The following is a 15,599-nucleotide window of genomic DNA, read 5'->3' as shown; positions in this document are numbered from 1 at the left end:
AAAAATTCTAATCAGAGAAAAAAAATGTAAAAATTGCCTTGAAATTAGATAATTTTAACTTGCTAAGATTAATATTTTTGCAGGGCAGTCTTTTTAGTAGTTACTGAGTGATGTAGAGTTGTGTATTTAATAATAAGCATTATAAGCATATCTCTGTTTCTCTCTCTCTCTATTTCTCTCTCTCTCTCTCTCTGTATTTCTCTATAGTTACAGACTAATATGATCCCGGGTCTGAATTTGAGCGCACTGGGAATTTTCTCCTCGTCTCTACCTGTCCTGTCTCCACCTGGGGGCCCCCGAGGAGTGGCCCCTCTCCCCACCACATACAACCCCTTCATGGTGAGAAAAACTAAAAATAATGATGCTTCATCACAGTTCATCACAGGAGGACAGGAGTGAAACTTAGTGGGTAGTCGTGTTAAAGTGTTGAGTGATGAGTTTTACTTTTTGTGTGTGGGATAAAATAGGGGTGGGCGATATGGCCCTAAAATAATATCATGATATTTTATGGTGCAACAATGATACTTTTGGCGATATGACAAAACAATATTGTTGCATACAATATGATACGGCACACCCCTAACTGAAATTTTATCAGATTTGTAACAGAAGTCTATGATCTATGATGTCTATGAGTCTATGATGTCACATGAAACTAATAATGCACTCTAAATATCCCCATATATCCAGGATTAATGTAAAACAAATGATACTAAACCGATATGTTCAAATTGGGGGGCCGACAAGTCTTAGGGAGTTTAGAGCGCCTGTGTTTCAATTAAAATATCCATATTTAACCTTATATATTAATATGATAAGATATACCCTAAAATAGGTCTATTAGGACCCTCTACAACTCCACAACTGCTCAGACAAAAAGTGTTAATATAAGTTATACACTACTTCTGTATGTGTAGATCAATAAATATGACCAAGATTTATAGCCCATATCAGTCTAAATTCTTCAATCATTTATTGTTCCTTCAGAATAGCATTGCAATCCCACACTTCTCTCTGGGTGCAGATATTTATGCAACAGTTCCTTTGACAATGAGTGACAAGCAGCTTGGACTGTGTGCCTGTGTGTCTTTCTGTAAAATCTTGCAGCACTTCATGCATCTCTCTGCTGACAACTTTTATGAAGATGTGGATTTCATTTTCCAGCAGGATTTTGCACACTGCCCACACTGGCAATTGTACCAATTGGTCTTATATAATATTCAAATTTTCTGAGATACTGATTTTTGGGTTTTTATTGGCTGTAAGCCATAAGCATCAACAATAAAATAAATAAATGCTTAAAATAGATATTTTAATGGAAGTAAAAACTTATAAAAAATTCTGATAATTTTGGAGAATTTCTATTGGTCGATTCATCAAAAAAATTGGACACATTGTAAAGGGCATTTTGAACACTGTGTGTTAGAAATCGACAAAAATTGAGATACTTGTTTTTTATTGGACAGTGCCGATAAAATCCCCCTAAACCCACAGTAATGGCTTCAGCTTGTTACACTAAGGTGAAGTCCTGCGGGCGAGTGTGTTTGGTAACACTGCGGTGTGGTAACACTGTGCGGCTGAGTCACCGTGAGTGTGTGATGAGTGAGGAGAGGATCATGGGTAATCGTGGCTGAATCATTTGTTATGGTTCAGCTTTACAGTAAGATCCACCACATTAATACTAGAGGGGGGGGTTAACGGGGGGCATGTAGGGTCGTGCACTTAGCGTGTGTGTGTGCGTGTGTGTGTATGTGTGTGTGTTTGTGTGTATTAGCAGGAACCTCAGCTGAAAATCCCCCATCTCAAGACGTGACTCATCTTGTTCTAGTTCATGTTTCTGTTGAACACACACACACACACACACACATATATATATACACACACACACTCCTGACTTTGTTTTAATTGGTGTCTGAGGGGTTTGTTTGTACGAGTGTGCACTACCAGTGTGTATGTATGTCTAGTGTCGCACTAGTAAGAGTGTGTGTGTGTGTGTGTGTGTTTACACTTCGGCTGATGGATGGACAGTGCGGTAGACAATAACGATGACATAACGATGTTTGGTCATGTGATTCAGCTCAGTTGGGGTCGAGTGTTTAATCTACATATTCATATAACACCACATCCTTTCTCTCTTTGTGTGTGTGTGTGTGTGTGTGTGTTACTACAGGGTCACACATCAGCACTGGGGGGTCTATTTGGAGCTCCACCCACCTTACCCCTGCAACAAACAGTAAGTCTAAAGCCCTATCCGGATGGAATTATTTTTTTCGGTGGATTATGGGGTAATTTTCTCTTTTTTATATAGGGGTCCTCTGTGATTTTATTCCCATCCAGAACGACCATGTATGTGTTTTTTTTCTCAGGCGTCCTCTGAGAAAATTACAGGCTGAATTATCTACTGTTTTTCACTGAAATCTTTTAGTGGTCCTCCGGTAATTTTATTCCTGTGACGAGTTTCTTCACCTCGCGTTTAATAAAATAGCTATTTGTCCATTGCTACACACTGTAATTACACTTTGGATGCGCGTTTTTTCTTGGAGATCCATGTTAAAAACACAACAGCGAGTGGAAATGGAGGAGCTACTGAACCCGATGTCATGTGACCGAGAAAGAAAAAAAAAACTCACTGGTCCTCCTGTTTTTTTATTGTAGTCCAGATGCAAGAGTAGAAGTGTAAAATATTTTTAAAAGACGTCCCCCTGAGAAACTAATCCCATTCAAATAGGACTTATTATGCTTCTTCTATAGACACTAGGGGTGGGCAATATTATATCGTATACAATATATCGTGACACAGAAATATCATGATATTAAAAATCCATATTGTGATAATAGGGCCTTTCTGTCTTAAAGTAGTCTATTATTTACTGTGAAGCTTTAGGTGTATTTATTGTATAATTGTTTTAGTTTGCAGTTTATATGCATACACTAAATATTCTGCAATATTTTTTTATGCTATATTATTTATTTTGCCACATTATGATTATTCTGTTATATTATTATACTATATTCCTGAAATGAATGAATTATTTTAGTTTTGCTATATCGCCAAGTATATCGTTATCGCAAAAATACCCTGAAATATCGTGATATTATTTTAGAGCCATATCGCCCACCATTAATAGACACTCCATCTAATAAATGCATTCAGATGCTTTATTAGATTTAATTGCACCCATTCCTGACACACATGTGCAAATGCACACACACAGCTCACCAGCACACCAGTCCCTGTAGCAAAGTATTGCCAGTAGAATAGGACCCTCTGGAGCAGATGTGTGTGTTGGAGATGTATTAAGCTGTGGAGCAGTGGAAGAACTGTGTTCTCTGAAATGATGAAGCTTAATACAATAATACTTTTGGGATGAGTTGGTTATGAGGTTTTTGTCTTAATAGTTCTGAATCAGACCAAATGAATCAAATGAAAGCAGAGGGAATGAACTCATGCTGAAATGATCTAGTTGTTTCCAGTATGTATTAAAGTGAGGTCAGGCCTTTACACTCTCTTGTTTTTCACTAAAGTCTCATTAATTCCTTAAGATTGAGAGAAAGGTGGAGGAGGATGTTTTGTAAGAGGTTATAAGAGAGTAGCAGGATTGAACAAGTCTGACTGCTCTCTGTTCTGCTCTTCAAATCCTCCATTCTGCTGCTCCTTTCTTTATTATTTAACATACCATGAAAATAATTGCAGCAACACACTGATTGCCTTTTTTAAAAACCGACACTTGATTCTTAATTTACTTAAAAAAAGTTTCGCAATTTTCTGCATTTGCTTTTTTTAAGTACATGTATTTTCAGATAATTTAAGTAACTTCAACTCGGTTTCATGACTTAAATGTTACACAGAGTAAATAAGTGAACTGAACTTCAGTCAATCCTTTCTTTTAGTAAACTTTACTTCATTTATTTTTACTGAATCAATCCTTTCTTTTAGTAAACTTTACTTCATTTATTTTTGCTGAATTAATCCTTTCTTTTAGTAAATTTTACTTCAATTCTGCATACAATAATACCTAATTACAATTACTTAATTTATACAATATTATTATATATGATTTTAGTTAAAACACACGTTAAAATATTTACATAATTTCAAAGATTTATTTTGTAAACAGACCAAGTCTCACTCTCTTAACACATGGACGGCATGTAACACATTTAGGATACAAAATTACTTACATTTGAGGATTATACTATATTATGTATCATAAATTATTTCAGTAATATTGTATGAATTGTAAGCAACTGTAATTAGGTAACATTGTATGGAGAAATTAAATAAAATTTACTAAAAGAAAGGATTGATTCAGTAAAATAAATTAAGTAAAGTTTACTAAAAGAAAGGATTGACTGAAGTTCAGTTCACTTATTTACTCTACGTAACATTTAAGTCTTTAAACAGTTGAAGTTACATGAAATTAAATTTATTTAAAAAAAAAAACAAATGCAGAAAATTGCAAAACTCTTTTTAAGCTAATTTTACGCATCATTTTTTAGTGAAGTATAAACTCACAATATACAGTAAGTAGCATGACTTAAAGATGATTGAAGCAGATTTTAAGGTTTTTAGCCATTAATAGAACAAACTAAACCTACAAACTATCAAGTTTTGTGTTGCTAATCCGTCACTTTACCATACCACTAATTTATTTTACCCTACATTAAATAATCATACAATAAATACTAGTGCTGTCGACATTAAAGTGTTAACGAGCGTGATTCATTTGGAATCAGTAATGAGATTAAGTATGCCACCAGGTTCACTTTGGTAAAAAAGTGATCTGGTCTCAATCCAATTAAATCTAAGACACAGTTTAATCTGATATATGAGCCAGAAAATATACTGCTATAAACAAACGCTGTCTCTGCTGCTCCTCCACGCTGTTTACACACTAAGAGCGCAGCATGTGCTGCGTTTACTGCTCACAGCCACGCCACTATGAGTGCAGCAGCAATTTTTTCAATGTTCTGTGTTAAAGCAGCTTCACACTGCACAGATATACACACTGAAACACAGAATCTTTTCACCATATTTAGTTTCTTGCTCCCGCACCCGACAGCTCTGACCATTTAGAAGAGACAATGTGTGGCTTGTGTGGTTTATTGGTGTGCATTTTGGTGCGTTTAGATTTTTATGCCTGTGTGAAACCAAACCAAACAGAGGGAAAAAGCTCTCCAAATAAACAAACTTATCTGCTGATCCGGATCATAGAAACCGGTTCAGATGTTCTTATGCAAAAAATGTTGGAACAGCACAATCAGCATAACTGTTTGTTGGTGTGAGGTTAGGGTCTAAACTCTACTCATGACCACGGCTGTGTGTTCAGTGGAACAAAGCTCACGTCTGCACAGAACACTTATACAGTACAGTCATAACAGAATGATAGAGCATAACCAATAACCAAACAACCCCGCAAAAAAACACACACATACTAAAAATATACCAACCAGCAGCTGGATGTGCAGTTTAACACCTACTATGTTAGCAGTGGGTCAACCTAAAACCCATTCAGTAATTAGTGTCTTTATACTTTTGGACATTTATTAATTTGTGTGTGTGTGTGCGTGCGTGCGTGTGTGTGTTTGTGTGTGTGTGTGTGTGTGTGTGTGTGTGTGTTTTCTAGGCTACAGAGCAGGAGGTGGTGTATCTGTTTATCCCCACTCAGGCAGTAGGAGCTCTAATAGGGAAGAAAGGACAACATATAAAGGAGCTAGCACGGTTCGCTGGTGCTTCCATTAAAGTAAGACCTCACTGTCTGTCTGTCTGTTCGTCCATTTGTCTTTCTGTCTGTCTCTCTGTCTGTCCATCCGTCTGTCTGATTTTGTGTTTGGGCTTCCATTCATCCACCCATTCATCTATTTGTCTATCTAGCCATCTATCTGTCAGTTTGTCTATCTGTCTGTCTGTCTGTCTGTCCATCCATCCATCCATCCATCCATCCATTCATCCAACTGTCTGATTGTCTGTTTGTGCTTTAAATTATCCACCCATCCATCTCTCTGTCTATCTGGTCATCTATCTGTCAGTCTGCCAATCTGTCTAATTTTATATATATATATATATCAAGCTCTCTCTCTCTCTGCTTGTAAGTCTATCTATCTATCTATCTATCTATCTATCTGATTGTTTGTCTGTTTGCTCTTTCGTTTATCCACCCATTCATAAGTTTATCTGTCAGTCTATCTAGCCATCTATCTATGTGTCTCTCTGTCTGTCTATCTATCTGTCTAACCATCTATCGCTCTATCTGTCTGTCTACCTGATTGTCTGTCTGTTTGCACTGTCACGATAAGATTTTTTTTGGACGATATAATGTCCCAGAAATGATTGCGATACACAATATTTGTGTAAGTTTAAGATAAAAAAAAGCATTTATACACTTTTTATAAAGACAGCTAAGATTTAAATAATCATTTATTTTAATTAGTTTGGGAATTATATATTTGTTTCCTCACCTACTTTAGTCCACACTGTGTGTCCTAAAGTAGGTGAGTGTGTGTGGAGTGACAGTTATTGAAGCATGACTGGATAAAATACTGTTCACTGTTATATATGTGAACAAACATACAAATAAACACAATAGACGATATCACCATTATCAAATTTTTTTAAGGTTATGTTCATTTATTGTACGATAAATCGATACTGCAGTTATTGTGACAGGCCTAACTTCCATTCATCCACCAATTAATCAGTCTATGTATCTATGTATCTATCTATCTATCTATCTATCTATCTATCTATCTATCTATCTATCTATCTATCTATCTATCTATCTATCTATCTAATCATATAATTTCTCCAGCTATATCGGCCCATCTACCTGTTTATCTTTATATCTGTCTGTCTTTCTGTCCATCCATCGATCTATCTGTTTGTATGAGTGTATTGATGTACTCTGTAGTGTAGATGTTGTGTGTGTGTGTTGTGTTGTGTGTGTGTGTACTTCATGCAGTAGTGTAAAAGCTGTTAGACCTGCAGTGAGTAAAGTGTGTATTGTGTTGTTTGCAGATCGCCCCGTCAGACAGTCCTGATGCTCCTGAGAGAATGGTCATCATCACCGGTCCTCCTGAAGCTCAGTTCAAGGTTAAATATCTCAACTTCCAGACACTGGATTGGATACTGAGTTAGCTTCAGGTGTCCAAGACCTGCCTGATGTTTAGGAGACGTTCTAATCCAGTTGTTTTAACACATTACCTATTAACACATTACCTAACCTATTAGTACCTCAGTGGTCTTAATGTTATGGCTGATCAGTGTTTTGGTGTATATTAGCTATAGCAGAATTCAGACACTAAACACGTCTGGGCTGATAGGCTACACATGCTCCACAGGAAGTGTGTAAATGAGGTTTTCATGCTCTGTCTGTGTCCGCAGGCTCAGGGACGGATATTCGGGAAGCTGAAAGAGGAGAATTTCTTCACGGCGAAGGAGGAGGTGAAGCTGGAGACGCATATCAAAGTCCCCGCAGCTGCAGCCGGGCGTGTCATCGGAAAAGGAGGCAAAACGGTGCGTCTGCGTGGGTCTAATGCATCTCAGAAAATTCAAATATCATTGAAAAGTTACTTTGCTTTAGTAATTCAGTTGAAAATGTGAAACTCATATATTATATAGATGTATTAAATACAGAGTGATCTATTTTAAGCGTTTATTTATTTTAATGTTGATGTTTAATGTATGGCTTACAGCCAGTAAAATAAAAATAAAAAAATCAGTGTTTCGGAAAATTAGAATATTATATAAGACCAACTGGTACTTTTGGCAGTGTGGGCAGCGTGCCAAATCCTGCTGGAAAATGAAATCCGCATCTCCATAAAAGTTTTCAGCAGAGGACAGCATTGACGCTGGACTTGATAGAACACAGTGGATCAACACCAGCAGATGACATGTCTCTCCAAACCATCACTTATCATCAGTACATTTTACATTTCATTTGTAAATCAAGGGAGCAGAGTCTGGAGGAAGAGTGGAGAGACACACAGTCCAAACTGCTTGAGGTCTAGTGTGAAGTTTCCACCAATCAGTGATGGTTTAGAGAGACATGTCATCTGCTGGTGTTGATCCACTGTGTTTTATTATCAAGTCTAAAGTCAGTGCAGTTTTGTTTTCCCACAAAATCTTACAGCACTTCATGCCTCCCTCTGCTGACGACTTTTATGGAGATCTGTATTTCATTTTCCAGCAGGACTTGGCACACTGCCCGTATGAATACCAAAAGTACCAATTGGTCTTATATAATATTCTAATTTTCTGAGATACTGATTTTTGGGGTTTCATTGGCTGTAAGCCATAATCATCAACAATAAAAGAAATAAACACTTAAAATAGATCACTCTGTGTTTAATACATCTATATAATATATGAGTTTCACAATTTGAACTGAATTACTGAAATAAAGCAACTTTTCAGTGATATTCTAATTTTTATTTTGAGATGCACTAGTACATCATATTTTATGGACTAATTATTGTGTCTATTTCTCCCTATTTATATGTATATCTATCTCTCTCCCTCTCTCTCTCTTCCTTTACTGCAGGTGAATGAACTTCAAAACCTTACGAGCGCTGAGGTTATAGTTCCACGGGACCAAACGCCGGATGAGAACGACGAGGTGTTTGTGAAAATTATCGGACATTTTTTTGCCAGTCAGGTATGTCTGTATCTCTTTTAGTTTAATACTTACAGCTTTTATTAGGGGTGTCACGATTTCAATATTTCATCGAAATCGATCGAAATTATGTCATGGTCTCGAGCCTCGAAGTCAAAAAGAGGATCGACACGCGCTACGCAAATGGTGCAGCGCACTGTAGCCGCATTTTTACTGCTCAAATTTGTGATCAGCCATAAAATGTTGTGAAATAATGTCATACTTGTGTTTGAAAGAGTTTCAGCCCTGTTTATCTGAACTCTTTTTATGTTTTTTCCTAATATACCCATACCCCGTCATGATAAATATTATATTTTATATTTAATGTATATTTAATGTTGTTTTATTTATTTTATTTTATTTTTTTATTGGCAGACTGCCCAGCGGAAAATTAGGGAGATCATCCAGCAAGTAAAACAGCAGGAACAGAAAAACCAGCAGGGGGCGCCGACGCCTTCGCAACACACCAAGTGACCACCAGAGGGCGCCAGCAAGCAGCAGCAGCCTATGAATGTAGCTCCTCCGAGCGCAAACCAAAATGAGCAAAAAGCGCAAGAGAAAGAAAGAAAGAGCGGCAAGGAAACGGACGAGAAGGACAAGAAACACGATCAAAACCAAAGAACTTTACGATTAAAAAATAATAAACAACAATAAAAAAGAAAAAAGGCTCACGAGAAGAGCGGAAACACGTTAGCAGGCTGGGGACGGCGAGCGATTTTAAACGTGTCGAGACGCTGTCTGACGATGAATGGTACGCAAGCGACCACTGTCTGTAGGGGCTGTGTCTTTCTTCCGAGAAGCACACGTGCAGTAATTATTATTATTACTACGCAGTAAAGCAGTAAAGCAGAAATCACCATGTCTGTGCGGATATGAGACGGTTTTACCAGCAAACAAACTTCGTACGTACTTCTCGTGTTCTTACAGACAGACGGGAACGAACGCATTCGAGCGGAGTGTGTGTGTGTGTGGGCACACTGCGGCGTAACAATGTAGGCCGGACTAGAATTTAAAGACGTTACGGAAGGCAGACGCGTCGATACGAACTACCTAAGGGAGTTTGGAGTAAGTCTATATATAGTAGATCTGTTTGTTTTAACAGTGTTAATTTATTAGAAGACCATAACGTGCTTTCTAAACGATCTAAACGTTTCTGTAGTAGAAGAACACTCTGATTTAGGACACCTAGAGGAGACTTTAGCATTTTTCCGAAGCATTTAGCATGTGTTACAATGATTAGCATGTCCAGATTTCACCACACGGATCAGTACTTGGATCATTACGAACTCCCTGCCCGGACGCAGCCAGGCGCAGTCCCTGGATGCGTACAAGCTAAGCGATTTTGTAATTTTGCACTTACTAGAGTTTTAGAGTAAATTTAGGCCGTGATGTGAACTGGCAGGCCTAGCTGTAGGTACTCTCTGTTACGCTGTTTGTTTTCTAAGCCTAGCACGAGCACTTCGTACCAGAAAAAGCGGTTAAACTGGTAGTTTGTTCTTAGTAAAGTCAGAGAATTAGCCTGTGTGCCAACGTTTTAACGTTTCAACTTCCCGATTCTGCTTTTCCCAGCTGCTGTTTCTGGATCTTTCTCTTCCACTCTTCGTTTCCTGTGTTCGTAATTTCTAGCTCCTCTCCCAAATTTGTATCTGGCTAAGATAAGTTTGCCTCAAAATGGTGAGAAAAACAAAAGGAAAAGGATAGAATATATGAAAATGACGATGTTTGTAACTATAAAAATCCTAAATCAACCTGAATTGATTGTTCAGACCCAGCCAGCGCACTTGTGTGGGTTTAAAATGGGATCCAGAGTGGGCAAAATGGACTCTAAGTGGATTTATTCATGTTTTTTAAGTGTGTTATTGGGACCCAGTTGGGTTTTCCAATGGCTTCTATCATTACAGCCCATTTTAGTCCCAAATTGGGTCCATTTTAACCCTTCCTGGTCCCATTAATATGGGGGCCAACATTAAACTGGTGGGCATTGGTCCTGTCTGTACAATTGTTATTGGGACCCAGTTGGGCACCCCAATGGTTCCTATCATTACATTACAGCTCACTTGAGTCCCACATTGGCCCCATATTCAGTGTACAACCTAAATAGAGCCTGTTTTAACAAGTCTGCATCTATATGTTGGGCCAACATAGAACCAGTGGGCGTTGGTTCTCCCTGTTATGTTAATGGCACCCAGTTGGGCTCCCAAAATGGCCCCATCATTACAGCCCACCCTAAAATCACATGGATCCAATCTAGACCCTGTGACAGAGGTTGGCATCCATACATATGGCCAATATTGAACTGGTGGGCATGGTTTTTAAATGGGTTTGTACATGTATTTTTTCTGGACCTAGTTGGGCTTTCTAATACATACATAGGGCCAGCATAGAACGGGTGGGCAGCAAAGCACTTAAGTGGGTTTGTACATGTGTACAAATGGACCCCAATCATTACAGCCCACCCTAATCTCATATAGATCCTATCCAGGCCCTACTGGTACAAACCAGATGGGTCCTCGGTTCCATCATACGTGGAGTCCACTTGGGCTAGAGCTGCACAATATTGAAAAAAAAAATGACATGATGACGATATTTTGTTGTACTAAAAATACAGGAATTAATACGCAAATGTAGCTACAAATCAGTGATCCAACATGTCACAATGTTAATAAAGCAATATGTGCGCCAATGATTGGAGTAACGTACCTTATTTTTCGGACTATAAGGCGCACCGGATTAAAAGGCACATTATGCGACACTAGTAAGGAACAGGGGTCTTGCCATGTTTTCCTTTTAATTCAGAAGGCTGTAAAGCTAAGCTAGGTTAAGTAAACAAAACTGTAATTAAAAAAATATATATGCAGGATGTTAATCTAAAATTATTTCTCTCCTGAAAACTCTTTCATGTTTATTCGGGTGAGTAAAGTGCTTCCGTTTACGTAAGCTTAGATTTTCAATATTTAAGTGCGGTTAGTCGCTAATGCCCAGGGTGATATCAGCTAGCGGTTCATCAGACGTAGCTTGTTTTAACACAGTAAACATGCAGGTTAGCAGCTAATGCTAATGCTGCTCCAGCAGTGCTAGCCGGGGTTAGCAGCAAGCTACAGACCAATATACTCACCTCTGAACAGTGAAAGAGCTACTTTAGCGGAGTTGCTTTACTGCTCCTTAATACCTGACTGGTGGAATTCATACATAAGAAGCACCAGATTATAAAGCGTACTCATGATTTTGGGGAAAATTAAGGGATTTTAATTGCACCTTATAGTCTGAAAAAAATGCGATAACTAATATTGGGTTGTTAAAATTGGTAATCTGATTAATCCTGCCTTGGAAAATGAGAACTGTTTTAAAAATGTGATTTAACATTACACATCATGCTTGTTCACATCGCAATATCGATGCTGAAACGATATATTATGCAGCCCTGACTCATGAATGACCCATGAATAGAACTTTCTGATTTTTAGTTGGGCCCTACTTTAAAAAAATAAAAAATAAAATCCCAATTCTGTAAACCCACATTCAAATCAATCACTTATTATAAAGAAAAAATAAATAAATAGTAATCAAACATTTATAAAATAAAAATTACAGCAAAAGTCTTGTACAGTAAAGTGGGAGTGCAATAAAGTACCAGTCTAAGTCTACGGGCTGAGGGTCCGGATCATAATCAGGTCGGACCCGAGCAGCTCCGATAGTAATGATGAATGTATAATAATGTTGTATATTGTGAGACTCTGCCTTCTGCCAGCTGATCTGCTGTTCGAGGCTCAAGGCAGCTAACGTCGTTTTTTTGCTAGCGTCTCCATTCTTTCCTTCTTTTTCTCTTTCTCTTTCCTACCTTTTATTTTTTTCTTCCCTTCCTATTTGCGCTCTATAGTCTTTCCCTTATCGTATCTGTTGTCCCTGGCATGTGGTTCGTAACGGTTCTAGAAATATTTAGTCGTCAGCGTACGAAAAACGCGGTTTGAGAGCATACGGTGTTTACGTTCGTTCTTATGTAGCCTACACACCGAAAGAAAGAAGATTTAAAAAATAATTTTATATTTTAGACTATTTTTTGTTGTTTTTTTTTTGTTTGTTAATTTCTTTCTTCCGAAGCCTATAAGCATACAAAGACAAAAGACAAACAGGCAAAAATAGGGCATATTTTGGGTTGTTACATTTTTTAACTGTAACTGTTTTTTTTTTGCAATTTTTAGGCCCTTCAGGATTCTAAAAAAAATTACCATTTTCCAAAAAAAAAATATATATATATATATATGATTTGAGAGCGTGTTTACGTTCGTTCTTATGTAGCCTACATTATTATAGAATTGTTTTATACCATTTTTAGTTTCTTTTTTTATTTTATTTATTTATTTTTTTTAACCCCAAAAACATACAAAGAAAGACAAAAAGACAAGAAGTAGGGCAAATTATGGGTTGATTTTTATTTTTATTTTTTTCAAATGAGCAATTTGCAATTTTTAGGCCCTTCAGGATTCTAAAAAAAATTTACCATTTTCAAAAAAAAAAAGAAGTCGGACAAATTATGGGTTGAATTTTTTTTTTTTTTTCAAAACAAATGAGCAATTTGCAATTTTAAGTCCCTTCAGGATTCTAAAAAAAATTAATTTCAAAAACACATCAAAGACGCTGCCTTTTTTTTTTTAAGAAAAAAAAGTTTTAAATATCGTGTGCGATGATTGACCTTAAAATAAAATTATAATCCGATTTTTAATTTTTTTTTCACTGACATATCACTATATCACTGATCGTTGATGGTGATTGGCGCGAGAGTGGGAGTGTAGTGCACACTGCAGTATTTTAACGTTTAACGTTACCTGCTTCACAGCAGGCAGTGTGTTCGTACGTTTATCGGCTATTGCTCGGGACATCGAACGCTAGAAGCGACATGAGAAGAGACAAAGACAAGAAAAAAACGAGAATAAAAAAAGCAACGCCAATATGATTGTCTACACAGGTCAAAAAAAAAAAAGGTGACCTCTTACGCAAAACTAGTACGATAAAAAAATAACGTTCTACCTCAAGAACAGGGTACCTCAGTCCGATGTTTTAATTTCTTTTTACGTATTTTGTATACCTTGTAAAGCTCACACTGACGAGCGTTTTTTAATTCATTTTCTAAATAATAAAAAGAAGAAGAAGAAAAAGAGGAGTGGTGAAAATAAAAAAAATAATTAGTGGAGAAAAAGTGTGTAGCACCAACATGCTTTTATTTTCTTGGGGAAATAAAAAAAGAAACGGGGGCTTCGGTCTCCGGCGTCGGAAACTGTGCTGTGCTTATTGGACCTTAATGCGATCATTACCTTGTTGAGGTTAGCGGTTAGCGGTTAGCAGTTAGCGTAACTACCCCACTACAACAACTGACCAGATCATAACTGGATAGATTATAATTGTAATCATATTTTTCGTTGGTATACGGTTTCTCGCGGTTTCTCGCGGTATCTTGAGTTAGGTTTCTTCTGAAATTTGATTGGTTTTGGTATTGTAGGTTCCGACATCCAAATAAATCCGTGAATAATGATAATAATAATAATAAACTACGGCTAAAAAGCTAGCTAGAGAGTCGCTAGCTGAAAACTAAGGACAACTGAAAACTACGAATTAAAAAAAGCTCTTACGTAATCCGTAAAATAAACAAGTAAATCTTCTTTGCAGTGTAATTCCGTTAAAATAAAAAACAGATTTGTCTTTTCCACTCCGTTGTATGTTTTAGCGAGAAAAGGTACGTAAAGTATCTTAAGATTAGTTCGAACATTAACACACATCTGTTCTGACTAGCGCGCTAACACCAGTCTGTGTGGTTTTAGCATCATTAGCGACGTTAGCGGGAGGAGACCGGAGTTTGATCCTGTCGTACGCCATTCGATCTCTGTCTGTCGTAGAATTTTGCTCACTGTTGCACTCGGTGGTGGTTGTTTTTCACTGTTTTAGTTCACGATTTTCACCATTTTCACAGGTTTTCACTTTCAGGCTCGTTCCGTTTCGGTCTCCGGAAGCACAAACAGTTCGGTGTTTTCACTCGAGGACTTGTTCCGTTTCTTTTACAGCTCTTTTTCAGTTTTTTTTATTTTTATTATTAATATTTTCTTCTGTGTCGGGTTCTCATCACCTGTACTGTGAACGGTTTGTGCTTTTTTAAGAGAAGTCAGACCAGGGGAAGCACTGGCTCATATGAGGTGCTGATTAGCAGAAATGGTTTGCAGAAGAAACTCAAGCGATAAACTTGCTACAGATTAGCTTTTCCATTCGGAGGGTTTTTTCAGTTTTTTTTTTCTTTTTATTTGTTTTATTTGGTTTGTTGGATTTTCTTTGGTTCGTTTCTTTAGGTAAACCACACAGCCCACCAGCTTAAACATGAGCAATAAAAAGACACTTTAAAACAACGCTGTGATTCGTTTTCGTCTTTGTTGTCTGTTTTGTTGATGACACTGATCAGCCGTAACATTAGCACCACCCACTATTCTAATTTTCTTAATATTCTCAATATCTCATTATTTTCAGATAAAAAGCTATCTTACTATCTTGATATATTAAGTCATCAAGTTGAGATACTATCTCATTGTTATTTTGAAGTAATAAGTTATTTTTAGACACTTAGTTATTTTTAGATACTAAGTTGTAATTTTTAGATACTTTAGATACTTTTTTCATTATTTTGAGGTACGACGTTGTTATTCTGAGGTACTCAGCTGTTATTTCTAGATTCTAAGTTTTTATTTTTAGATGCTGCCATTATTTTGAGGTATTAAGCTGTTCTTTCCAATTTGTTATTTTGAGATATTACATCATTATTTAGAGGTAATAAGTTATTTGAGGTACTAAGTCATCATTTTTAGGTGCTACGTTGTTATTTTTAGATACTAAGTCGTTATTTTGAGGCATTAAGTTGGTATTAAGCTGTTATTTCTAGATACTAAGTTGTTGTTTTGAGATACTGTATTT

General features: G+C 37.0%; 2 protein-coding genes across 2 annotated transcripts in view; one reads left to right on the top strand and one right to left on the bottom strand.

Annotated features, from left to right (window-relative positions):
- The window catches only part of igf2bp2b (insulin-like growth factor 2 mRNA binding protein 2b), an 80,583-nt gene extending 68,466 nt beyond the window's left edge, over positions 1-12,117 (top strand). The window contains exons 10-16 of the mRNA XM_022674610.2: positions 208-339; positions 2,171-2,233; positions 5,628-5,744; positions 7,016-7,090; positions 7,382-7,513; positions 8,541-8,654; positions 9,027-12,117. Of these exons, the coding sequence (XP_022530331.2) occupies positions 208-339; positions 2,171-2,233; positions 5,628-5,744; positions 7,016-7,090; positions 7,382-7,513; positions 8,541-8,654; positions 9,027-9,125 (732 nt within the window). The 3' untranslated portion in view covers positions 9,126-12,117. The remainder of the gene's footprint in view (positions 1-207; positions 340-2,170; positions 2,234-5,627; positions 5,745-7,015; positions 7,091-7,381; positions 7,514-8,540; positions 8,655-9,026) is intronic.
- tmem41ab (transmembrane protein 41ab) overlaps positions 1-15,599 on the bottom strand; it is a 519,270-nt gene that overhangs the window by 482,004 nt on the left and 21,667 nt on the right. The gene's annotated exons all lie outside the window — the stretch shown is intronic.

This window comes from Astyanax mexicanus, chromosome 21, assembly GCF_023375975.1.
Source record: "Astyanax mexicanus isolate ESR-SI-001 chromosome 21, AstMex3_surface, whole genome shotgun sequence".
NCBI lineage: Eukaryota > Metazoa > Chordata > Actinopteri > Characiformes > Acestrorhamphidae > Astyanax > Astyanax mexicanus.
The sequence above is the reverse complement of the archived record's forward strand: the minus strand, read 5'-3'. Positions and strand labels throughout refer to the sequence as shown.